Source organism: Pelecanus crispus, chromosome 1 (genome assembly GCF_030463565.1).
Source record: "Pelecanus crispus isolate bPelCri1 chromosome 1, bPelCri1.pri, whole genome shotgun sequence".
NCBI lineage: Eukaryota > Metazoa > Chordata > Aves > Pelecaniformes > Pelecanidae > Pelecanus > Pelecanus crispus.
In genome coordinates, this window is record NC_134643.1 from 85261044 (window position 1) to 85287890 (window position 26847).

General features: G+C 43.5%; 1 protein-coding gene across 1 annotated transcript; it reads right to left on the minus strand.

Annotated features, from left to right (window-relative positions):
- Window positions 1-12337: 12337 nt before the first annotated feature.
- FGF6 (fibroblast growth factor 6) lies at window positions 12338-15907 on the minus strand. Its single transcript, XM_009489392.1, has 3 exons — window positions 15568-15907; window positions 14572-14675; window positions 12338-12514 (listed from the first exon to the last, which is right to left on the minus strand). Exons 1-3 carry the CDS (start codon window positions 15905-15907, stop codon window positions 12338-12340), a joined length of 621 nt encoding a protein of 206 aa, XP_009487667.1.
- Between the last annotated feature and the right edge of the window lie 10940 nt (window positions 15908-26847).

Here is a 26847-nt window from a genome sequence, read left to right on the forward strand (position 1 = left end):
ACCAGGCGACATCATGAGGTTAGAGTCAAATAAGCTTCTTGTGCTACTTGCTGTTCTCATCAGCTCAGCCTGAGATCTGAGTACCTGGCTGCACAGAAGCATTGCCAAGAGTCAAGGTAGGGGAAGGATTTGTCACGCTTTGCAGTAACGGCTTGTGTTTTGACCCTCAATGGATAACGGAGGTAGTTGAAGTGCTATTGAAAAAGATGATAATCTCACTGAATGACACCTATGCTGGTTATCATGACTACCTTCCTTATGTTTTAGTAGCAGATCTATTGCCTGCTCGGTAAACTAGAAGATTTGTGTTGGTGCAGTAAGCCCTTGGCCCAGGTCACAGGCAGAGTAACTCCAGGAAAAAAACAGGCTCTGATCACCTGGAATGGCACAGGATGGATTAGTTCTCATAAAAAATATTTAAGAAAAAAATAGATGCTCTGTCCAGACAACTCTGAAACAAACTTAATTGCAAACAGCTCTGTTGGTTTATACATTATCGCTAATGATTTCTCATTTGACGTAAATCAGTATGGTCGCATTGTCCTTGGAGGAGCTATTCTAGTGCTGTGAGCTCTGGTCCATGAAATCAAAAGCACACAATAAAATTGTGAATTGTAAACAGTTAATTTAGGGGACACCAGTTTAGTCCCGATCAAGGCATTTCGGTCCATACCCTGTAACAAAAAATAACCAACAATAATATGCACGCATGCAACACAGGATTGAATAACATGTTCACATCTCATGATCCAAGGACACAGCTTGTTCAGCTCATCTGGACTTATTGGCCCCTTGGATTTCGGCCAAACACTTTTCAGCAGACTACGGCTTCCAAAACAAACATGCTTTTGGGTTGAGCTGGATGCAGAGCTTGGCTGGAGAGAAAAAAGAAATCTCCACTTGTGGCTGCATACTTGTTTGTTTTTAGGATTTTTTTCCAGTGACAGCTATTTCATCAGTCAGGATTGGTCACTGCAGTTAATTGAATTCCAGTGTGCATTATATATATTAAACGTAGAGATTCCCACACTGTTTGTCTTAGCCTCAGTCTCCCCCTCAGTTATCCAACAGCTGGAAGAGATTCTTAACTTCCTCCTTCACTCTTGCGTACTGACAAGGAAACCAAATGCCTTCTTGGCTTCTGCTGAGTCATTTGTGATTCCAAATGTGAGGTGCAAGAACTTGCAGTTGGGTCATTTTTCCAAGGAACAAAGTCATCTGTAGTTAAATGCCTGGGACATAATTCTGTCCTCCATTGCTTAAACTGATGCAGAGCAGGGTGGCTTCAGTAAATGCCCAAATTAAAACCAAAAAAAAAGGAATGCAAAAGAGATTTGGGGCTGTTTACTTCCTTTTATGAGCATACGTTAAGTTACACAGCCAATACTGACCAGCACGCTGAAGTCACTGAGACATCTTTAAATCATGGCCTGCAAATGTCTGTCAAAGATACTGAATATCCTCTGCTTTCCTTAGCAACAGTGGGAATGGAATTGAGCATTGCTAAGCTCCATAGGGACTGGATTGTTTCACATCAGTTTAATTTGTTTGCAAATCACTTTATGAAATCCAGACAACAACCTCACCCCATTGTCATGCTCTTACACAAAACTGTCTTAAATGAATGTCTGACAGTTCCCTTGAGGGGCTGGAGGGGGAATCCCCGGGTTATAGACTCTGCCTTTGCCACTCCTTACCCTCTGAGACTCTTAGTGTAAGAAAGACTATCAATGCATCCATTAAAAAAACAATGGCATATTGGGTTACATTAGCAGAACCATAGCGAACAGATCGAAGGAAGTGTTTATTTCCCTTTTGTGAGGCCACATCTGACACCGTGTCTAGTTTTAAGCTCCACGTTGCGAGAGATGTTAACAAGGTGGAGCAAGTCCAGTGAAGAGCCACTAAGATGTGTATGGACTGCAGCACATGATCTACAAGGAGAGGCTGTTGGAGCAGGGTTTGTTCAGCCTGGAGAAGACAAGGGGCGAAATCCGGCTGCAGTTTCACTGCATGAAAGGCAACATACAGAAGATGGAAGTGATATTATTAGGATGTGAAAAATACATTGCTGAGGTATTTGTCCACTCGCCATTTATCAGAGGTGTCCCAATCCAGTACATCTGGCTAACTTAGTTTTCTGCACTGTTGGTTTTGCAGCATTCCCTGCATACAAGACACAGTGCAGAGACACGGTGCACTGCCTGTGGTCCCATAGGAAGCCTGTGGCAGAGCTGAGAACTGAGCCTGTGTCTCCCAAATGCTAGTCCAGCTGTAAACTCTTCCCTTCTGCCCCTCCAATTACAGACCCCCAGTGTGAACCTTTTCCCAGAGGTGTCTTTCTCCTCCAGTTCCAGAATCAGAAAGATTGTGGACGTTCGCGCTAACCTCTCTCTAGTATTGCCAGTTTCCAGAGAAACATGTTGTTCATCTCCAGAGCTACGGGGATGGCTCTCAGTCCGGGAGGTCCCAGGTGAGGCTGCTGCTCAGGGCCGTGAGGGCAAATTAAGGCCACGCTTCAGGGCTTGGTGCTGTGGGAATGCCAGAACCCAGGGGAAGGCCGGTCCCTCAGGAGGGCTTGTAGGGCCGAGGCGCTGCGTGGCCAGAGAGCAGCTCCATGGTGCTCGCCTCAGGGCTCGGGAAGGCCTGAGCTTGGCCGCGGGGAGCAGTGCGGGAGGCTGGGGGACCTGTGGCCCGCAGCTCTCCTGCTGTGGCCGGCATGGGCAGGGGCAGAGGCAGGGGCAGGGGCAGGGTCTGGGTCCGGGTCCTGGCCTGTCCGGCCTCCCTAGGCCCTGGGGCGCTCGGGCGGGCAGGCCCACAGCGCGACAAGGAGGGCTATGGCACCGTGGCCACTATTCAGATCGCACTTGCTCTGCAGTGCATTTGTTTTGCCGTCAGATGATTTTTTTCATAGACATAGGAATTAGGAGAAAAATCTGTCTGGTGCCTCTGTGTTTTCATCAGGTGTTGACTTTATCTTGCCTGTCTTCCCATCTTTCCTTTTCTTCCCTCTGCATTCTCCAGTCCCATCAACCTGGTTGTTTTTTCTGGGGTATCTCCTTTTCCCTCCCAAAAGAAATGCTGCTTGAGCATACCCTGCTTCATTACTGCTGACCCTGCCTGTGCTATTAAGGAGCTCTGATGTCCTCACTTGGCTCTGTCCCGATCCAGGTTGGTTTAAACAAGACTGGGGCCTGAAGGCACCTTTGGTCAGGGTTGCTGGCCTGACTTTCTGCAAGACTGAGTTTAGCTGACATAGAAACTGGGCCCAGCTCTCACCTTTGCTTTGGTTTCTCATCATGGTTCCTAAAAGACAGGCTTTCCAGAGCTGCTGGAGACCCTGTGATGTCCATGCTGCGGTCTCCTCTGTGCAACATCGAGTTTCAATAAGGAGAAAAGGACAAGGGGGCAATTAGGTCCTCAGGTCCCTGTGAGATTTCAACATTGCATCCCAACCCCTTCTCCCACTCCTAGGACCAGCACTGGGATCCTGCACAGAAACTCACAGAGACTGGACTGGAGGCTTAGATTAAATACACTGGGCAAGCCTGAACCTGCTTCCTACCTTCCTTATAGCAGCATAAATGTCAGGTGGCATTTATGTACATAATGTACAGGCTGGCCCTTTGGTCTCAGACTGTCAGCTTGTTACTTCCCAGTAGATTTGCTTCTAAAAGAAAGAAAAATGTATTGACACTAAGATGTGTCACACATCTAGCATTTAAACAGGTGCGAAATTTTTTCTTTTCCTACAACACAGAAAATAAGGACCTATTAAATAAAACTTGATGTTTTCTGCCATAAACATTCCTGATCTAAGACATGGGTGAAAACTTCTGAAAAGCAAAATGTTTTCAGTTATCACTTTTCTGATGTACCCATTTGCACATTCTAAGGAAAGTAAACAACTTATCTGAAAGTTTGTGGTTTGGGGTTTTTTTTTTTTTTTTTTAACTGAATTGAAAACATATTTTTTTCCTTTGAGGAAAGCTCTGGCTACATTTTTTCACAAAACTCTAGTACCATAGCTGCTGCTTCTCTAGAAAAACTGTGCTAGCTCGGTAGCTGATGAGGAAGTGGCTATAGCATTTGTATGATGCTCTATATTTTGCTGGTGAGGTAAATCACTGTTCAATAAATTTCTTAACAACATGCTTGTTTCTAAGTGTGCGAGTGACCCCTCCTGTGGGTTTTTTTTCCCCTTCTGTATTCCTTTTTCCCCCGAGTTATGGTTTCTGCAGGTGGCACACTGCCCCCTGGCAGTCAGAGCACCAGCACGGTGCCGGGGCTCCTGGTCCTGCAAAGAGCATCTCTGGGAGTCGATGAACTGAAGGCTGTATCATTTGCGATCACTTGCGGTCCCACAGCACTATTTGTAATAATGCGCTCAGTGGGGTAACGGGAAAAAAAGGGATTTCTTAACATGCTTTAAAATCGCTGTCTTCAGTACAATTTGGAAAAGGCTGCTGCTATCTGCTTTCCCACTCAAGGTGCTCCATGCTGCTAAACAGTATTTCCTGCCATAGATGTCATGAGGAATAGCAAGGGGATTCAGTGAGCCTTGTCATGTTATGTCATAGAACCATAGATTCATGGACTAGTTTGGGTTAGAAGGGACCTTTAAAGGTCATCTAGTCCAACCCTCCCTCCAATGAGCAGGGGCTTCTTCAACTAGATCAGATTGCTCAGAGCCCCGTCCAGCCTGACCTTGAATGTTTCCAGGGATGGGGCATCTACCACCTCTCTGGGCAATGCGTTCCTGTGTTTCACCACCCTCCTTGTAAAAAATGTCTTCCTTGTATCTGGTCTAAATCTACCCTCTTTGAATTTAAAACCATTATGCCTTGTCCTATTGCAACAGGCCCTACTAAAAAGTCTGTTCCCACCTTTCTTATCAGCCCCCTTTAAGTACCGAAAGGCTGCAATAAGGTCTCCCTGCAGCCTTCTCTTCTCCAGGCTGAACAACCCCAACTCTCTCAGCCTGTGCTTGTAGGAGAGGTATTCCATCCCTCTGATCATTTTTGTGGCCCTCCTTTGGACCTGGTCCAACAGGTCCATGTCTATGTCCTTTAAGGCATTCTGCACTGCATTTGATGCTTAGGCTCAGGTTTTATGTTTCCAAATACCTTGGCAAATCTTGATGTTGGAAAACTTGGAGTAAAAGCAAAGTAGTTTTCATGATCAATTTACCTGCCTAGTGTTATGGAAAGTTGCTCATCAAGAAGACACCTGAATCCCAAATACTGTGTTCTGTGGCTTCCCAGTTAAAATTGTGACTTTTCTGTATAAGGGTGCAACAGATACTAACACACCAAGGGACCTGAAGCCTGTATCCAATCACAGCCTCCTTTCCCCCTTTTGCCCAGGCCCATGGTACAGAACCTGCGCTTGGTCTGTGACATCCAGCTGCTAAATAACAAAATAGCCACCAGAGGGCAATAATAATAACAGCCAATAAAAACCTGCAGTAATCAGCCTCAGGAGGTCAGACTCTTTCTACCTGTCGCTAGCACCATAGGCATTAGGTGGCATTCAGATTTTGGAATAGCACTGCTGCCACGCTTTTCCCTGAAAGTGGTCTGGGGTTGCACGGAAGCCACGCAATTCATGCACCTGTGTCTTCCCCCGTATCTTGTGTACCTACAACTGAGGCAGCCTTGCATCCATGAGTCATCAGAAAGCCTTTGTTTTTTTTCTTTTCCTTCAAGGGACTGAATCCTTCAGATGATTTCAGCAGCTGTCTGTGTTGGTGTGGTGAGTTCCAGTAGGAAGGACATTTTCTGCTCAGTGCGCAGGACAGATGAGGCTCATGTCAAGGCCCGATAGGAAGATGCCATCAGCTCTTAGACTACCTTCCAGCAATGCACAAGCTGCACTGGTGACCCCTTTGAGACATCTGTCTGTGATTGACCTCTTCTGAGTTGCTATCCAGAGTTTCATCCAGAGTTCAATGAATCATGAGGCTATCACAGGGGCTATTGGAAGGGGTGGATAGAGGGGATTCTTCCTGATACAACCTCCTCTAGCTTTGGAGTTGGTCCTGCATTGAGCTAGAGGTTGGTTTCAAGCCCTCCAGCAGTCCCTTCCCATCTAAATATCTCTGATTCCATGACCAGGATGTTCCCAAGGCAACACCTATTTAGCACTTAACTTTGAGTAAATAGTGTTTCCTGTTCTTTTATACATATGTAATTTTTTTTTTTTTTTTTTTTAATCTTGCTGCCATTGATGAGCAGTTTTTGCTGGTTGCAGAAAGGTGTAGTGCTGCCCATTTTCACCTGTGCTCCTCACACTGTAACTTCCAGCCAGCTCAGGGCTGGCATGTCTATCAGGAGCTACTGACAACCCAGGCTCGTCGAGCTAATGAAAACAGCACCTGCTGCCTTATATAGATGGTGGGTCATCAGAGAAGCCAGAGCCTGAATAAGTGAACAAATGATGGGTCTCTGCCAGTGGATTCAGGCCAGGGGACAGAGAGGGCAGCATGACTTGGGGGACCAGCAAGTGAAGGGACGTGTTGGGATATTCCTGCTCTGCTCTGGGTGCAGGGAGAGAATTTTTGGAGGAGCAGGTACATTTTCAGTGGCAGGTCAGACAAAAAGACTTGGGAGGAAAGAAGCAACTAGAGGAACAGCATTAGTGCTGGGAGCTAGGAGGTGCCTTTTTAAGCTATTTGACTAATTTTTTTTTTTTTTTTAAATGCCGTTTGCCCGTGTCTATTAAATCTTCTCCTTCCCTGATTAGCATCCCACAGCTTGTTCAGGGTGAGCAGCCAAGAGTTGGAGAGGCAAAAACCCAAGTCAGATTGGTGAGGAGAAGGATAAGGTGACTGTGTCACAGGTGTACCTGTAGGTACGTCATTAAGTTTCAAATGACCTGGCAGGAAGCAGAAAATTATGTAAACCGAGCAAAGTTCAGCCAAAATTTTTCCTGCTTTTCACAGAGGTGTGGGGCTTAGCCACCATCTTTGTGCCCCAAATTCCCTGAAGGTTTTTCATCCCCTGAGCTGAGAGCACAGAGTGGGAAGGGAGCATGAGAACTGTCTGTGTCTCCCAGGGCACAGGGGCACTCACTTAGGTGTGTCTGGCCAGCATCACCTTTCAAAGGGCAAACTGTGATACAGGGAGAAGAAACTAGTCTGTCTGAGGGGGAGTCTTGTGAGCTGGACACGTGTAGCCTTTTCCTAGCCTCTGCATATGACTCTTTACCAGATCATTTATGTTTCTATTTTGCTGGGGCTAGGTTGGTTTACATCAGCTGCTGGTTTGTCCTGTTGTTTCCAGTCACTGCATGTGGGCTGTGTGTCTTCTCCCATTCCCACTTCCACCTACAATGACTGGCCTTCAGAGCTGTAAACAAGGCACTTCTATTGCAGACAGAAGCATTGCTTAACCCACCAGTGAAACACAGTCCTCTCGCAGATCAAATATGGCATGTACTCAGAGCAACGATATGCAAGAATCTACAACAACTTGTAAAGCAAAGGGAGTTATTACGGGGGAGCCTAGGCAGCTGAAACACAAATGCAGAGAATAACATTTAGCCATGGTGGTGCTGATGTTCTTACGCTCCTGAAAAGGGCCGCCAGCAATCAGAGCTTTGGAGACTTGTCCGCTCTGCGATATCGTGCTGGTATTGATTAAACAGTGCACTTGAACCAAAAAGCAAGTGGCAGATTCCCAGCTATTGGTTTCTAATACATTAGCCTGTGTCCCCAGACTGGGAGAGGTCTGTAATAATTTCATTAACTGAAGGACTGATTAAATGACAACTTGGGAGTGGAGAAAGGGAGAGCAAAACTTACCAAATCACTGAAATGTAGCAGTATTTCCAAAATACCCAACTTGAAGGCATAGTGAGGCAAAAACCTTCAGAGGTGGCTGCAGGAAGCTGCTCTTGCAAGTTAGTCCCAAGCAAGACGAAAATGCCATTTAAAAAAAAAAGCCTTTCTTATTTGATGAAGAAAGGGATATGCATGGGCGGTATGAAGAGCACTAGCACACACTGAAGAGCACTAGCAACAGGAGAGCAGCACTAGAACCTCCCCAGGTAGAAAGTATTGGAATTTAGACAGGTCACTGACAGCTCATCTTTAATCAGATTGCACTTTTATTTTCCTTCCTTGCTGTGAAACTCCCAGATTCTCTACAACAATCATGACTCTCTTATGACTTCCCAGGCAAGAAGTCTGAAGAACACAGAAGTCTACCACATCAATACGTCCTCTGGTTCTAGAGGTGAATAAAAGTTCTCTGTGTGTGTGTGTGTGTGTGTGTGGTTTAATACAGAAGCTCTGAAGCAAGGAAAAAACCAAATGTTAAGAGGGATTTGGAGTCAAAACACTACCAAAAATGTATAAAAGTTTATTTTATGAATACATTAAACTATTGTGCGCAGCACATACATATAAAAATAGAAGCAATTTCACAAACAATTGATTGGACAGTTCTGTGTTTCTTGCAAATTTACAGTCTCAATTGTGAGTCCATATTGAGTCAGAATATGAGGTATATTTTAGTGAAAAAAAATAATGTGAGAACTTTGGCACCATTTTACTGTGCAAAATAAAATCTTGGAATTGAAATAGTTAGTGAGGTATACAAAAATTACTCTGCTTTTCCACTGTGTGTGTATGTCTGCATCTCTGTATATTTGGGGAAAATTAGATTATTTAAGAGCATGATTCAGTTCCAGTCAAGACTGTTTTTAAACAGAGGTGTATTAGGTCTTAAATTATTATGGGGTTTGCCTATGGAAGAAGACACCTTGAAAATAGGTATCAACTCCACAGGAGAATCCCATGTACAGAATACGGGCAAGACAGGCTGTTGTGGGGCATTCACAGCAATGCTTTCAATGCTTGTAGCCCATCTCATGACTCCTCGTTAACGTGCACTGAGATGAGATATGCTTTAAAAGGGACCACCGCAAGAACTGTCAATAATAGGTTCCTAATTTGGCCCTGATTTGGGAAACTCCTTTACTTTCATGAGTTTTCTTTACATAGTCACATATACATGGAACTATTCTTTCAAAGAAAGTTTTGCTTGAGAGTTTGCCAGACTGTGCCCATATTCTCTCCATAGCCTCCATATCATGTATATTCAGCTTACAAATGGTTTTGGGATTTTTTTTTTTCCTCCCTCTGTGCCAGCTCAACAAATTTATCCTAAGGTGTGTAAAATGAGCGCTGGTCTTCCTAAATCCTCTCTCCCATGCAGGTGATAGCAGATTTAGGAAGAGGAGGTGGAATTTAGCTAATCAAGCATGAGACAGAACAGGATCAGGCTATTCCCCAGGCAAGTTGCGTAACTTCTTGAACACTGCCACAGTGCATTCTGCTGCCGTCAGCTGCCCCTAGACTGCTTGCACATCTGCAGCAATGTGCCAATACATGCCTTAACTTCTCTCTTGAAAGTAGCCATGCATTCACTTAAGAAGCACCTCTGTCAAAGTATCATGTCCAACTAGTCTAAAACTCCACGATGCTTCAATACTGCACTATTTATGCTGGAGGGGTTTCCAGTCACAGTTATCACTCCTGACAATGACATATTTCATTGTCACTTCTGACAATGATGTGAATCACTCTCATATTAGTCAGGATTCCCGGCACTGCGACACTTTTTTTTAATTTCAGTGTTGACTTCAATGTTGATCTAGCTGGCATTGATACATAATAAAGAAACAGCAGTGGTTTAGAGTAACTCAGCAGAGTGACTGGTGGGGCTTTCCAAATGCCCACCAAAACTGCATCCGCAAAGGTCTGCAGTTCTTAAGAACAAGCTCAGCCCAGCAGTCTGTGTCCAAACAGACTTCTTGTGACCTGGTCTACAGTTTGCTCTCGCTGTTGACCAGAATGTGCAAAATGGAGTCAGTGAGTCTGATTCTCACCTTTTATGCCAGCTATCCCATTATTCATCAGTACTGGCAACAATAAATTACTCTAGACTGCACTGGTTTAAGAGGGCACAGACTTCATCCTATCCTAAGGACACTGGTTTAAGCTGTAATCAGAAACAAACTTGTGTGTCAGCATACAAACTACCGTTTCTTCTACGTCCATGTGCTCTTCCATCCTTCTTCAAACTTAATTTCAAAGACAATGAGGAATATAACACAAGGATACAGGTTGCCAGCTAATGTATTTCAGCACAGCTGTAGTCTTCCTATCTGCACCTCTAGGGACTCTAGGTCAATGTAACTGTCTGATATCCTCCAAACTTTTCTCTGACCCACACTCCCCACTCAAAACATCCTGTTTTTTCTCTTAAAATGCACATTTTTCCAAAGCAAACTGCTGCACACATTGTGGATGAACAAAGTGTGCCAACTTGGCTTCTCTCTACATACTGCAAGACCAGAAAATGAAGAGTAACTCCTTTCCAAAGCATCCCATTCATGTACTGTAAGCAGTATTCCATTCTTTTTTCTCTTCATTTACACTGTGAACACTACTTACACTTGAACAAAACAAATTCAAGTATAAATCACAGAGAAGTAGCTGGAAAACTGTATCTTGTTCACAAAACAATTGTCTTGACAGTTTTTCAGAAAGCGTGGCTGTAGATACATCCTTGTAGGTGTGCTCTTTGGGCCAAATCTTCTGCAGCTATAAACCAATAGTCTTACTAGGCTGGTTTACTCCAACTGAGGATCTGGCCCTGACAGTGTTTTTCATGCATGTCAGAAGGCTCAAATTCATCATGAATAGACACCCCCTGCAAATAGAATGGCATGTCAAGGCTGGACATAGCCACATTTTGGCTGCACGTGGGAGATTATCTTGCACTCAGATGTTCACTTCTGCAGCAGCATGGTCCATCTATGCTGAAAATGCTCATGCTCTGACATTGCATTGAATCTAGTTTCAAATTTAGGAGCATGCCATCAATGCAGGAATCCCAAGGCTTCTGGTAACTGACATTTATAGTGACTATTGACTTAGGGCCTCTTAAAATACTCTTTCAAAGGCACAGAGAATGTAGCTTCATTGGTGATCTGGAAAAAGGTTGTCAAAATAGTAAGGCAAGGTTATGTGCCATTTGTATGCTTCTAGGAGAGATTTGGAGAGTATGTCATACAGCTTGCTGTGTTGTCTTTGAAACTGATGCTTTGCAAGTAACAGAAATTGGAATTATGGCACAAATTCCTGGGAACCCACGAAGGCATGCTTGTGTAAGCTTCTTCCTCTGCCCTTCATACCTCAGTGATGTATGATAAAGAAGAACCAAATATACTTAAAGCAGTAAATAGAAGACAATTCAAAACAGAGAAGTTTTCTAAAATAACACTTTGCTGGAAGCTTTCATGAATTTCATACATTTTATAAAATGCATCCTGTAGACCAGTTCTAGTTCTTAGAGACTACTAAGCTTCAGCCTAAGTGAAATACAGTGCCTTTAAATATTTATGTTCTTTTACAAAGGTACACACAAAAAGGCACCTGGGCATCTAGAGACTGGGATGATTGATTCATTAAAAGTATGTAATTACATAGATACACACTCACAAATCCCAAGTCTATATAAATACACATGTATTTATATTAAAGATGTACACATCTATATTTGAGGTGGGTCTAAACTAAGCTCACAAAATGCCAAGGGGATGGCATTCAAAATCCTCAGCTCCAAATATATTTTGCATTTGGGACCCATCTGTTATTTATCCTGTAGCCCTTCCTAAGGGAAATTGATTGTAGGTTTTCATTTTGCCAACAAGGCCATGTGAGGAGACCCTGGAGAACCCCTTCAGAGACAGACGGTCTCTGGGTGTAGGCAGTTTGCTTGTGTGGAAACGGTTGTGGAATGGTACCCTGATGATCAAAATAGATTGAGGACTTTATGAGGCAGGACACAGTGTGTAGAAGGGGAAGTGCAGGCAGATATTGAGATGGAGTGAACTGCTTGAAGCTCTGGTGAAGAAAAGTCATCTGATGATTTGGCCCATGATATGTAAACGGCTCACTATAAAAGGTTATTATCTGAGGTAATTAATATTAATTAGTAAATAACCTACGATTGATTAGATTAGTATCCACAGCCATTCTATATCTTCCAAATACTTTTTTCCTTTGCAATCCAGCTTGCATTTTTCTCTGTTCAGCACCAAAGGAGGCACACAGCCGTGAAAAATTTGCACAAAGTAGAAGAGAAGCAGCATCGTATTACATATGCTATGTGATGAATCTGGTACAAATATTTTTATCCAAATATACACATACATATATAGATTTTTTTTCAATGAACGGTATAAATACTTTACCTGGGAGATTATTCCCGTGTGCAAAATGAAACAGTTTTTCCTGGGATTTAATCTTCTGCTTTGCTCATGTTCATATTCTTGGTAAAAAGTGGGTCACTGTCATAGCAGGAGAAACCTTGTTTCCTCTCTTCACTCTCCCATGTTTGCTGAGTGCGATGTAAGCACCAGGGTAAGCATTTGATTCATATGCATTGTAGTTATTGGGCAGCAAGGTTTCTTTGAATTTGCACTCATCTTGGAAAACAGGCTAAAGAATAGGAAGGGGAGGGGGAAGAACAAAGCAGGTACAATAAGTATTTCACAGAGACTCAAGTATTTTTTACTAGTATTTTTACAGAAAAACTTGTTGCAGTATGCAACAGGTGGTGCTGCAGTGACTGCATCCAACAATAAATCTCCCTCCTCAGTGCTAATTTGGTGTCAGATGAACTCAGATGCCACCTGTCCAGATAATGGACTGTGTACTTCCTGTGACAGATCAAGTTAATGCATCATAAATCATGGATTTCTTCATTTTATTTGCAAGCAATAATTTCTGTCAGCATCATGCCCTTTTGCCCAAATGACGTAGCTTTATTTCACACCTCCCCTCTGCAAGAGGTACTGTAATTTATAAAAGAATGATATGCTGGCTGTCAAAACATTCCATTCTCTTAAAAACAGCAATGCCCAGGGAGAATTATTTGCTTGAATAAGGTATTTGAATAAGACTGTAGATTAGCACTAAGTCTTTTATTTTGTTAAATCATTAGTGATATTATATTTAACTGTTAGTAAGAAATGCAGCAGGTTCAAAGCTATGAAAACAGTTTTATTTTTCTTCATGTCACATCATTACATCCAAGGAGAGGGAGTTATCTGGGAGAGGACGTGCAAGGAGAAGCAGGAGACAAATGCAGAGCACCGAGGAAATTAAAAGAGAAAACAGAATAATTCCCTGACATCAAATGTCTGGCATATGAGACACCACCAGTGCTGTTCTATTTGGACATCTTTGTAATAGCACCATTCAAAGTCTGTAAGAGTGTAACTTAGGGCATTGCATTGCATTGCATTGCACATCTCTTACAGGTTTTAAAAATGTCTTTGGAAAAAAGCAAGACAGTATTGAAACCGGGGGCGGAGGAGCAGGGATCAAAGGGAGCTCTGAAGCCACACCCTGCATTTCTTTAGAAAGACCTAGTCAAGCAAAGCAGTTGGGCTTGTGGCACTTTTTAGGTGCTTGAAATCAGTCATGAACCTTAAAACGTCCCACTCTCATTATCTGTGTGAGAAGGAATCAGTCAGATTAGTAATGGCTATGGGCGCTTCACAACATTTGGTATTTTATTAAGCAACTGAAATGCTTTGTTGAAATTACAGCTCTTTCAAAAGCAAAGACTTTGTTGTTTCTTGACAAAAAAGATGAATGCAATCAATGCCATTCATTAGTTTGAGACAGACTGCTTTTGCCTATTGCCCAGAGCCAGCCTCTTTCAAACGTGCTTCCTAACAAGCGCTTTTTCTGCTGAACGTTGAGACTGGAGATGCCTTCCTCAGGCCTCAGAGATTGAATTGCCTTTAGATGGCATAGCTAGCACTTTCTAGATGAGGATGATGGTGATGATGCTTCAGTATTACTTGCATACAATTATTAATAGCTATTATTTTTTTCCCACCCTTTGGGATTGATCTCACAAAACTGGTCCTTAAAATAGCCCCAGGTGCACATGTCAACGTTGTAGGGTAGGCTTCCTAATTTATTGTTCATGGTGTGGTTGTTTTTTGTAGGAGGAGGCATGTGGTCATGTTTTTATAATGGTAGCTAGTATAGATAGCTCTAATTGTACCTCTCCTACACACACCTGTACACACACACATACACATGCAATCACATACACACACACATTCATGGACATACATGCTTTACCTCCTAGGGGTTTTTGCAGAGCACACCCTTTTGCTTTACATACAATGCAATGCAAAAGGGAATCAACACAGTTCATTCTTACTAGAACGTGTTTGCAGTGTTGAGCCCTTAGGAGAAGCCATCTAATTAATCCATACTATTTGCAGAATACATTCATTTTCCTAGGGTGCTCCCCATACAGTCTTATTGTAAAGCTTTAAAATAACAGACCTCTAACAGCCACGCTGCTTGTCACACTAAATAACACTGGTGACACCGGGCTGGGCAGGCTCCCTGTAATTGAAAGGCTATTTTCTCTGCTTGTAATCAGAGATTTCCAGGAAAAAAAAAAAAAAAAAATCAAACCTTTACAACCTTTGTTTAAGCTTTGAAAAACTATTTGCACTCGTACTCACCGTTCCATATAGCTTCCCTTTGTTGTTCATTGAGATGAAGAGAGCACTTTTCACACCAAACAGGCTAACAACACCTCTCTCTACAGTGGATATTTCAAAGAGACCTAAAAAATAAGAAGTTCAATAGAAGTGTTATCACAGAATTTATAGCTACTCAAGGGCACTTCAGATGTAATTGATTTATTTTAAAACCCTAATGACCACATCATATCTTCTTTATTAGAATTATCTCCCTAGTCCAGCATAATAAAAACACACAGAGGAGATCTTGTTTTTTCCTACATGCCATAGGATTTTAAAGTAATTCTGGAATCATAATCACGTGCTGTATAATCCTTTTGCTCTATCAAACTCTTCTGATCTGTCAAACTCTTGGGCTTTCTAATAAGTAAATTATTTTTATCCAATATGCTATAATTACAGAGCTTTAGAGAAGTGTGGCTTGCATTTTTAAGTCCCCCATAATAGTTTAGCTGCAAAAGATTTTAGCAACTGCCCTCTACAGGAAATTTAAATCCATAGGGCTAATGCTTTTCTTTTAATCTTATGGTTACAGAACAGCACCCGTAAGAACAAGCAAACCAGCAACAGCAAGCCCCTTCCTTGACTGAGTGCCCCAGAAGTACTAGTCAGCTGGGATTCAAAAATCATGCTTTAGCACTCTGAGCTCAGCAACAACCTCCTGAATTCAAAAGGCAAATGAGAAGGTGAGGAGTGAGCAAATGCAGCAGAGAGACAGTTTTCAACCTCATTTGTCTTTTCTCATCTATGCAGTAAAGCAGAGTAAAAATAAATTGTGTCTAAATTTGTCTAAGCATTTATGACATGTTTCAGCCTGGAGGGTTCTAATGTTTATTGATCCCAGAGACTTTTAAAAGGCAACAGATGTAGCACAGATTAATAATATCAAGTAATAACATTTGCATTCTGTGAAGGGTAATTACTAGAGTTCACAGCAATTAAGTGACATCTATTTCATTTCTGGATGCAACTCACTGTATTGGTTTTCATTGTGAACTCCGCTTATCCTTCCGTCTGGGAGGATTTGAAGGTGAAACCCGATGCCCACGTTGCAGTAAAGCCTCCGCTGCCTCTTGATTCCTAGCAAATAGTCACTCTCCCAGTTCACATCTGACTTCTCCCCTGACATCCCAGCAATGGACCTGGACAACAGAGATTGCCATCCTCTTTCCAGCAATGTGCCATTAGTTCTGCTTACAACTGGATGTGCTGAAGCAATCCCAGCTAGAAAACCCAGGAGAACGAAAGCAGGCAACGTCCGGTGAATGCTGGCTTCGCAGAACATAGTGATGAGAAGTCTTTGTGCAGTGGCCATCCGGTTCACCTCCTGGGCACGTGGTCAGAATTAATGGCCCTAAAAATACCGCCCTTCTTGTTTTTCTCCCTTCAGCATGGTGGCAGAGGCTTATTTTTGGAAAGCAAATAGAGATTGCTGACATGAAACTAAAGCCCGATAGCAGTTGGGTTGGAAGCAGAAACAGGCCAGCAGGACTCAAACTGGTGGGGACCATGTTTTGTAGATCCTGCTGTCTGGTGGGCAGCCTCAGTTATATTTGATTGACCCATCTTTATAGTGCAGAGGCTGTCCCTCCCCACATCATCACTCTGACATCAACAGCTTGCCAAAGGTAAGCCTGCCATGGCTGTAACACTAACCTGCTGTCCTCCCTGGCTGGCTGAGGTTTGATGAATGCTGTCACCCAAGACTGGAGGCAGGAGTGGGGTTTCATTGGCTGTTGAAAGCAAAGGAGTCAAATTGGTCAGGCAGTCAGAGGCCTCACAGGCAGCTTCCTTATTTAGAGAAGAAGGTGTAAAAACAGTTATGGACCTCATCAGCAAGCAATGAAAACTTTGCAGTCACTTCCTTGGTGGCACGGTCACTGGGTGTATGTCAGGGCAGCTCAATATTTGGGGAGAATTGACTCGAAGTGATCATTGCTCGTTTTGTACATACACAGCAAATCCAAGGCACCTCTTACTATAGCGGTCCACATGCTAGCAGCTTGTCTGTACCTCTAAAAGGAGTCCTCCTGGCTGGTTAACAGAAAGGTAAGACATGTTAGAGGGTGAGGAAGCCCCAGGGCTTGCTCCTACTGTTTTTATGCAAGCACATTTCTGCTGCTTGCAGTGGCAATTCTGCTGAGCAGGGCGTGCAGGCTGGAGCATTGCTCTTGCAGTTACATGTAGCTGGGGACATTGATATGTTCTTAAGTGTTCATGATCACGTTTATTCGGGGAGGGTGTGTGCCCTTACAGGGACACAGTTGTATTTGTGTTTGCAATGCAAGGGCTTAGGTAATGTGTTAAAGAAGAGGAAAAAGGGAAACGACCACACCTCCCTGCTGTTTCTCTGTCTTTTTTCCTCAAGCCCAAATACTCTCCTTCTTTGGAATAATGTAGGAGCATCTTAATTTTCCTCTCCTTCCATTTGCTCAGACTGTCTTACTTGTTTCCCCTCATTTTGCACTGATGCTGTTTCAGCTTCTTTGGAGCTGGACAGATTAGGCTTTTATCTTAATTAGTTTCACTGGACTTATTAACACATTAGTGGGAGGAAAATGGCTGAGATTGATGCAAATATTTTTGCCAATATGTCTGCCAGCTTTTCACAGCACAGAACTTGTGTTGCCTATGTCATTTGAGATGCCTGCATGTTAATAAAGAGAGTACCTGGAAGCGTAATTGAACTGAGCACCCCTGGGTGACATACAGTTCCACATTAACAGGGGTGTAATATGAGCCTTGGATACTGCAGTCGCTCAAGCAGGAGCACTGTGTGTGAAGGGGAGGCAATGGCAGCCCTGAGGCAGGTGAGCCATTAGATTCAGTGACGTATGAAATACTGACTATTCTCTTGAGAGAGGCTCAGCTATAAAAAGATTGGGAACCACTGGACTAGACCCCGGCTTGTGCCAGGTGGCATTTCAAGGCCTCTCTGCCTTTGTTGAAGCAGGACTCGGAATATCTTCTGCCTTTTGCTCGCAATGAAAGTCTTCAGGCCCTTTTCTCTCCTGCTTTCTACTTCCTCTCATGATTTTTCAGCTATGAAAAGTGCATATATAATTTTTAGCAAGGAATAATAGCAGTATTTTACACACCTTCAGCATAGCTGCAGTCTTTATGAGAGGCCAGCGTCAGTGGGAAGCAAAGCCCAGGGTCACTGTTATAGGGATGGAGGACTGATTTCCTAGGTTCTCTTATGCTACAGGCTGAAGACCTGCCCATTCCCAATGCATGTGAGTCCTAGAAACATAGCCTAATCTCAGAGCCGTCACCATCTGTAAAATATGCATTGTAATATTTTCTTTCCAATTGATTTTTCTTTTCCACTAGAGAATGCTTCAACTGTAATTTTGCAGTTTGCTCATGATCAGTGTCCTAGGAGGGAAATCAGAATACAGCTGCCAATCAGCAGGCAAAACAGCATTTGGTGGTTTCATGGATTGAGGAAAGAGGGTGCAGAGCTGGCTTTCCATCATCTGCTTTTGACCACCTTTGCATCTTTGTGTCTCCTTTGTCAGGTTTCTCATAGCAAAGCCAAGGCATGGGACAAAAGAGCTTCTCTAACTTCTGCTAGCACATCTGCCACTGCAGATTCCCAGCAAGCTATTCTGATGGCCCAAGTCAAAGGAACACTCTGTGGGATGCACCCTGTTGCATCCCAGTACTCCTAGAATTAATACTAGGTGATAGTACAAAAAACTGGGATAAATTCTGCCAAGTCTATGGGATTCATTGCTTCTGCTTTTAGTCAGCCCAGCTGGAAAGTGACTGCTGAGAGCTGTGGTGGGCCAGGGTAGCTAGACCAGGAGACAGCCTCCCACCTGCAGTTTCTTGCTGAGCAAGTAGAGCTCACAGCATACTATATGGAAAGGGTGGCCAGATTTCTTGCTTGCAAAAATCAGGACTTCTCTTGTTTTATCTGAAAACCAAAACAAATAGCTAAAAATTGTGATTTCACTGAGACATCTGGCCCTCATAAGACCAACAGTCTTGGTATCTGGCCTAAGACCAAATGGTGTGCAGCTGGGAGATAAAGTGTATACTGTAGTCTTGTACTGCTCAGAAATTCTTCATTGGAGCTCAGATGAGTCTTGAACCATTCTGTAGTCTGGTCTGTGCCCAGCAGGTTGCTGAGTTTCTGTGTATTAGCAAAGTGGTCTGAAGATGAACTGCCGTGTAAATTCTGGAGCTTCTGATTCAATTAGGCAAGCCTTGTCTTCTCTAAAAGATGTCTCATTCTGGTTAAACTTGTCCTTTTGGCCCATGAAGTAACTGTTTCCAGAAAACACACTGTAACCGTTTGATTTTCGGATAGCATGTTGTCCTGGCTTCATGTGCCCAGTGAAATTTGGAGGGCATCAAGGGAGACACCAATAGCATTTGCAGTAAAATAAATCCTGTGAACTCCAAAATGGTAAAAATTTACTTCAGCAATCAAACTCTGCTTACTCAAAATCTTAAGACCCAGGATGACAGTGCTTACTGCCTAATTAAAGTAACAAGTTTTCATTGTCAGTATTTTAGTACAATATGAAAATAACCTCCCTTTGGAATACAGCATTACGGATCCACTTTCAGATAGTCTAGGAAAAGCCACACAGCTGAGCAGTAACATGATATGGATGCAGAGCACGTCTTTCAAAAATGCATGATGACTTAGAGTCCTAAGTTCCATTTTCAAATCTCTTAAAAGTCTCTCCCTATTTTAAGGCCTGGAAAGAGCAATCCGTCATTCAAACACAGAAGGACAGACTAAAATCATTCACCTTCCTTATGTTGAAGACCCAGGCTGGTGGTGGAACAGAGGACAAGGGAGATTTCTAGGTGACAAATCTGACTGTTGTGGCAGGGCAAGCATTGCAGGCTCTGGATAACTTGCATAAAACTGTTAGGAGCCCCATCAGACCATCTTTAGGCTAATGGGGTTTGTTGGCCAGCATGTAGAGATTTGTAACACAAATGCTAGTACTATTAGGAATGAAATACGAATCGCGGTATGAAAGCAGCAGAAAAAAATAATAAAGCAAGGGTTGCAGGGAAGGCCTGTATTGATATCCAAGGACCCAACTGATAGACATAAAACTGGTAAACACTGAGGAGTGTGTTGTTGGCATCAAGAATAGATTGGATTAGGGTCACAGCATAGATGATTAATCAGCAGAAGACCTGAGCTCTGGTGGCAGAAGGATGACAAAAAAGGGTTCTAGCACACTGCATTTGTTATTCCTCTTCCTGTTATGCTACAGAGGCAGATTTGTAGCCATACAGATATCTAAAATGAATAAAGAAGACAATGGACAGCAACCTAAGACTCTTGGATGCTGAAGCAAGCAAGCTTCTGAAGCAGAAGTATCACCTCATTACAACTGCTGATTCCTAAAGCGTATAAAAGACCTGTTCAAACCCAGTTTGTCATCACCAGTCAAAAGGAACCTAAGATATGTAGTGAAGATTTAACAGGGGGCCTCCCTTGTCCTCAGTGTCCACACAGGCCACTTGGGCACAGGCATCTTGGTGCATGTGCATACATGGGTAAGAGAGTGGGTAAGTTAAACAGCTTAGAAAGTCATTTATAATAATTATCTTCCCATTCTGCCACAAGGGCTGTCACTGAGTTTTCACTGCTAATTTCCTACAGGCAGAGACAAACAACAGAACATATTCCTGCTAATTTTTTTGAGGGAAGAGGGGAAAGAAGAAAAGCTAGCTTGCTTAGAAAAAATCTTGGTTTACTGCTTATTCATGCTAAATTCATATTCTGAAGAAGGTATGTCAAGCACAGTTATGTCAAACATACACATCTTTTTCTCCTGAGTTCATAGGGACACAGAGTAACTTTGCTGTGTTTGCACACAGACAGGATTATGGGCAAATCTTACTCTTAGGGTTAATGACACGTCCACAAATTCCTTCTTGCAGCAGAGCTGTACTCGATGTACCATGATGTAACAGAGCAGAACTTGCATCCTTTACCTTTACCATTTTCTGCACAAGATCTGTCCTAGCAGAACTTGCATCCTTTACCTTTACCATTTTCTGCACAAGATCTGTGCTAGGCTTATGCCTGTTTAAAGCTTGGCATAGAAACTCAGAGGTAGGAAGCCCTCTGGGAAAGGAAACTGTGTTTCAACTTCTCTTCTATTCTAGGGTCTGGGAGAAGAAGGTAGCCCACATATCCTGCAGAAGCAGTTGGTGCTGAGTCCGAAGGGGAACAGCCAAAGCTGCTGGTGATTGCACTGACTCCCCTGTGGAGCTCTTGCCAGTGCAGTTTGAAGGAGACTTGGAGATTTGGAGCTCTCTGGAAGTGCAGAAAAATCCTTCTGTGGTGCAAAGGTGTCAGTGAGAGATGTATTTTAGTGCAGCTGACTTTCTGGTCCTTCTCCATTCATGGCACAATAAAATCTCACCAAGAACAGTTCTGAGGTGGCCATGTCTTATATAGAACATCTTATAGAGGTTGAAGTGACTGTCATAAGACAGAGTGGTGACTCCACGGTGAACCTGTGTGTTTCCAAGCTGCTGTTCTGCACACCAGCCCACACTGCCTCTCTCATCACCTCCTCAGCTGTTCCCATTCCGCAAGGACAGGCAGTCCGAGGACAAAATGCTGAGCTTAAAAAAAAGAAATGGCAGCCGCCAGCCCCCACAGAGATCTGTTCAGTGTTATTTATTAAAAGAGTGGAATGACATGGAACATGCTTAATTTGGTTTTAGTTTGTTACGTGTATGGCTTTCTCATTACAGCAGGAACAGGGACACTGCAGGAACAGGAACACTGCAGGAACAGGGATTGCTAAATGCCCCATTTAGGTAGCATTATTAATATGAAAGCAAAAATAACTTGTTTTTGTTGTTGGTTATGATGAGGTTTTGTCCAAGATGCCAACTGGCCAGATCTCTGGGTGATTCCTGACTGTGGAAGCCATTCAGATTATTTGCTGTAATCCAGTGTAGAAGGTTAAAGGCAATTTCTGCCATTTGCCAGGGAACTGTGTCTTCCTTGTGTTGTGTACCATTAGCTCAGTTGAGGACTTTCTTTTGCATGTCACTTCTTCATCTGTTGGTCTGGATTCCTCCTCAAATTTCAGAGAAGTCTGAATCCTGGGCCTTTTGTGCAGTCATCTGAACTCTTTCCTGGTTTTGTCAAGCTTTTTTCCTGCAGGGCAGGCAACACTGGGGGTCTAAAGCTTGTAATCCAGCTTTGATAGCTGTTGTGATATGTTGTGTAATTTCTATAGAAAGGGTTCTGACTTTGACATCTTCTCCTGTCCTCTTCCCTTGCCCTCTTCCAATTCCCCCTGCTGTGTTAGTGGGGGAAGAGAATGTAGGAAGATGCTGGGTGGATAGATACTGCATCCCTGAGTCCTGACCACAGCTACCTGAGGGGTGGAATTGAAACTCATCAGATCCCTGGTATTTAGGGAGTATGGCTTACTCTTTAAATGGAATACAAGGCTTGAACCGAAGCATAACATGTTTCTAGCACACAACTGGATTGCCCGCTGGTCCCCAGGAGGTGAGGGAAAGCAACACTACTTCATGTTTTGGCTGCACTCACCACATCTGAAGTCTTCAAAATCCCATAAGGCAGACAGGTGTGTAACCCTTGTTGTCATGTTGCTCTTCCACAGAGGAAGAAGAGCTGAATGAATTACTGCAGAGTGAGGGGAAGGGGAAGTGGTCAATATGCAGGGCCTCCCACCATGAGAGGAGAGTAGAGCTGAGCATGGTTCTAGGAAGAGTTCTTAGACCACTTGGGGTGGGAAACTGCTTTGCGTTCAGACAGCAATGTGAAGATGCCTACATTTTGGTGGGTCCATGCGCACTGGGGGTCTAAGCTTGCAGTACAGTCAGTGAGGTTCTAGTTAATACAGTCAAGGAGCCCAGCAACTGACACACTCACCACCCAGTAGGTGTCTTCTTCAGGGTGAGATGAAGCAGTCTTGGAACTCCACTACCTTCATTGACAAGGCCTGTGTTTCACAGGAGCTGAGACACATGGCGACACCTAAATGGAAGTCTTTTACTCTGGAGTCGAATCCCTTCCCCAGCACCCAGCAGCCTACCTGGCAATGGAACAGCAGACTGCAGGTAAAGGTGTGTGGACTGGTGTTGGATCCAGCAGCATCTGCAGTGACAGTGTCTACTTGGAAACCTCTTGCACCTCTCTCCCAATGGCATAGACACGTTTCTCAATCAAAGTCTGAAAAGCAATCTCAAGTCCATAATCTGAAGCCTTGCAGACTCTTCACACATACTTGCAACAGGCGGGTGTCTCAGTATCCTGGCTGCAGTATCCTGGATGGTTTTGGGGGTGGGGGGTGTTTCAAAGACCATGTTCCTTTGTTTTGTGCTAGAGCATTTGCACATTCCCAGCTACATAAGGGTGGGTGGAGAGTGGCTGCACAATGTGCCTCATCCTCACCCTGATTGCATCCAGATCTGCACTTGGGAGAACTTTTTAAAGGGCATCAAAATGCCAGACTAAGCTAAGTGACCCATGCAGGGTTTTGGAAACCCCTGGCTTCTGTCATCAGCTGCATGTGCTTTCCATGTGATTAAGCACCCTAGGGCTATGTAGCTAGCAGGAGTTCAGGGACACAAGTCTCACCAGCCACCTCCCAAAAGATGGGTCATGCTCTGAATACTGTGTGGAACCAGAGCAAGAAAAATTTATCCTCCAAATCCTTTATGTTTCTGAAATTAAATTGCAGGAACCATCGGATTCTAGCTCCCTGTTTCTGCCTGTGTCATACCCATGGCAGGTTTCACAGACTCAGCCTTACTCTGCCCATTGCAGAAATACCTTGTTTCTTCCTTGGGTGTTTCATTTATTTGGTTTCAACATTGTTCTGCAACGTGCCCATCACAGTATTGCATGTGGAAAAAAAGCAACCATGTAATAGCTCCTACAGGGAGGAAATTTAGACTGTCAACGATATTACTGAAGAACTCATCATGTCTTCTCCTGCCCTTCCCCATTAATCGTCTCTCTGATTCCTTAACTCCCTGAGTAACTAGTCAGTCAGAGTCACAGAAAGATTTACATTAGAAGGGACCTGGGGAGTTCATCAAGTTCAACCTCCTGCTCCAAGCAATGCTAACTCCAAAGCAAGAGCAGGTTGCCTGGTCAAATCCTTAACCTCATCAGGCAGCGGCAAGAACGAGGCTGCTCCACAAGGAAAGGCAAGCAGCAGCTGAGGCGGACCGCAGCATGGGAAGGGGCAGTGCCTTCAGCCAGGGCACTGTCACAGGTCCTCACCAGCACCCAAACTGGGTGAACAGAGCAGGGGTGCTGATACTAACAGGTCCCATCCACAGTCCACCGCTCAGCACACAAAGGCAAGGTAACAAGTCAGGTCCCAGGTCAAACAAGGAAATCCAAACAACAACACAGCAGCCCTTGGGAACCAGACTGGGAACAGAAACATCTATGCTGTAGCTTAGGCCCGGACTGAAGGCGCAGCCCTGAGCTTAAAGGGAGCTCCTGGAGCAATGGGCAGAGGGTGCAGTTTGGAGGGCATAGGTGGGGCTGTACTGAGCAATTACAGGTGTGCAGGGCTCTGAAAAAGTATCCTCAAAGACAGGAGATTCTCTACCCTCTCTGGCTGCCCATTCTGGTGCTGCACCACTCTTAAGGGTAAATATTTTTTCCTTATACAAATTTGTCTTTAAAATTGTCCAAAAGATTCAATGCTCTGCCTTCAATCCCTGGCAGCATAAATTAGACAGCTGTCAGCTTGAACTTTTCGATGGCTCCAAATTGTCATTTTAGCTTAAAGATGGAGCTAGTGTTTTCCTTTCATGTTGCTCTTTATGTGAACCTCTATAAATAGGCAAATGAGAGTGGGAGGGTAAGGGGGTTTTATTTCTTTGTTATTTAGTATAAATAAATTGTTTCTCAGGACTGATTAAAAGGGACCTGAGGTTAAACTGGATCTGTAAGAGTAACAGATTTTTCATTCCCTCTTTGAAAATGTGCATAAAAAACTGTATCCTGTTCTCATCACCACAGGTCTAGCAAAGCTGCAGGCTGCTTTGTCAGAAAGCTACCTAGATGGGTGGCTAAAGCTCAGTTAGCCACCAGAAATTCATCCAAAGAGAAAGTTTATTGGCTAAATGAAGAAATGGGGCCATTTCAGAAGTGATCTACATTCTGGTCAGGTTTGCAGACTCAAGCAAACAGGATGAGTTTTCATATATAAATGCAGTAATTCAGGTTTTGTTCCTGTAGCTCCTTTTCTGAATAGGGGAAAGAGAATAGGGTAATTTTTAGCTCCTCAACAGCAGGGCAAGTAATACAGCAAAGGGGCCTCAAGCTACGCTGGAGCTATTGAGGAGCTCCAAATCTGGGTAGACCTTGCAAGGAACCAGCAATGCAAGACAGGTGAGTTGTTAAGGCAATAAAACTGGTAAGACTTCGTTCTGCAAAGAAAGATTAGGGGGAAAAGTCTGTCCAGGAAATGGAGAAAATGGGAGAAGAATAGCAAAACCACATCATTTTGAGACAGAAGGGTGATGATGTGGTATTCAAAGATACCAAAAGAGACTGGAAGGAATTTTGCAGGCATATGTGCAGAAATTTATCTTGGAAATTGTGAGGAGCACATCAGATCTGCAGGGACATACAGGAAAAAAATAGAAATGGCTAAACTACAGAGCAAACACTAAAAACTATGGGGAGAATAGACAGTGGCTGGGATCAACCAGTACCTAACTTTTAGCAAGTTGAACTTTTGGAGTCTGTGGTCATTGGCTCCTGTGGAACCTGAGAATGTTCACACACTCAAAATTAGGCACATGCTGCTGCAGATTGCTGAACTGGCCTGACTTACAGCAGTAAAGATAGGCACATGTAGAAGTAGTTTTAAGATCAGAGCATTAAGAAGCAGAGGGTGTAAAATAAGCAGAGTTAGTGAACCTGGTTTTGGTATCAGTATTAGAGAAGAGGTGAAGGAGGCAAGACAGCCTATATCTCAGTGCAATAACAGGGTTAGTAAAGAGACTATAAAAAGAAACATGGAAAACTAAAATATGGAATTTAAAAAGTGGAACTGAACCATAATATGAGCTCTGGTCATTCTGAGACCTGTACAGTTCCTGCAGAAAGCTGTTAGAGTTGTGCTCTGTTGGTGTCTTCTGGGCTTGAAGAAGGGATACATGTGACATACCTGCAGTGTTCAAATTTTGTGAATTCTCCACAGAAGGGTGACAGCATAATTTCCCCGATGATACCCAGGACCGTATTCAAAAGGCACCTTTCTGAGACAAACAAAAATATTTTTTCTTTGCTAGGTGGTTAAAGCTCTAAAATGCTACAAACAGTTTGGCAGTACCTTGATCTTTGCTAAGTTGCTGAGAGCACCTTCAGCCTTTCCTTGAATATCTTCAATGTCCTTCAGCCCCTGCGCATCCTAGTGGCTCTCTACTGGACTTGCTCCCATTTGTTCACCTCTCTTTTGTGCTGGGATGCCCAAAACTGGACATAGCACAAGAGATGTAACCTCACCAGTGCTAGCTACAGGTAAATAGTTGCTTGCCTCGACCCTTGACCTCCTGGCTACATCTTGCTGATGCAGCCCAGTATGTGGTTGGCTTTCCTCACCACAACTACTGGTTTAGGCTCTCTACCAGGATCCCGAGCCTCTTCTAAAAGCAAAGCTGCTCCACCACCAGTCAGTGTCCAACCTGTACTATTGCCAGGAATAATGTCTTCCCAGGGCCAGGGCTTTGCATTTGTTAATGCCAGACTGCATGAGAGTCCTGTCAACCCATTCCTCTAGCTTTTCAGGGTCCAGCTGGATGCCAGCCCGACCCTCATTGTACCAGCTTTTCCTACAATCTGTTGTTGCCAACTGCAAACTTGCTGAGTCAGTGAAAATAAACTAATCTGGTGCTAGTGACAGATTCTTCCTCAAATGCCTACTACATTTATGCAGCATGTTGTTTCCACTCTCCAGATTATTATGCATTGTGATTTTGTACTATGTGGTCATCCCGCGTAGTACCCATAGTAAAATACCATGTAAAAAAGGGTTTGGTTTTTTGCCAGAAAAGACCTTGGGTTTTAGCATCATATTTTTAACACCCTCTTTTTAATCTGTGTATGATTCTAGATGCTTTGCTACTAATCCATGACTGTACAATACAGTTAAACTGACTGAAGCTTCCCTCCAAGGCACAACCCAAAGACAAGGTGAGATCAGTAAACCCCATTTTAATCTGGTTGATTATAATGGTCACTGGGTAGTA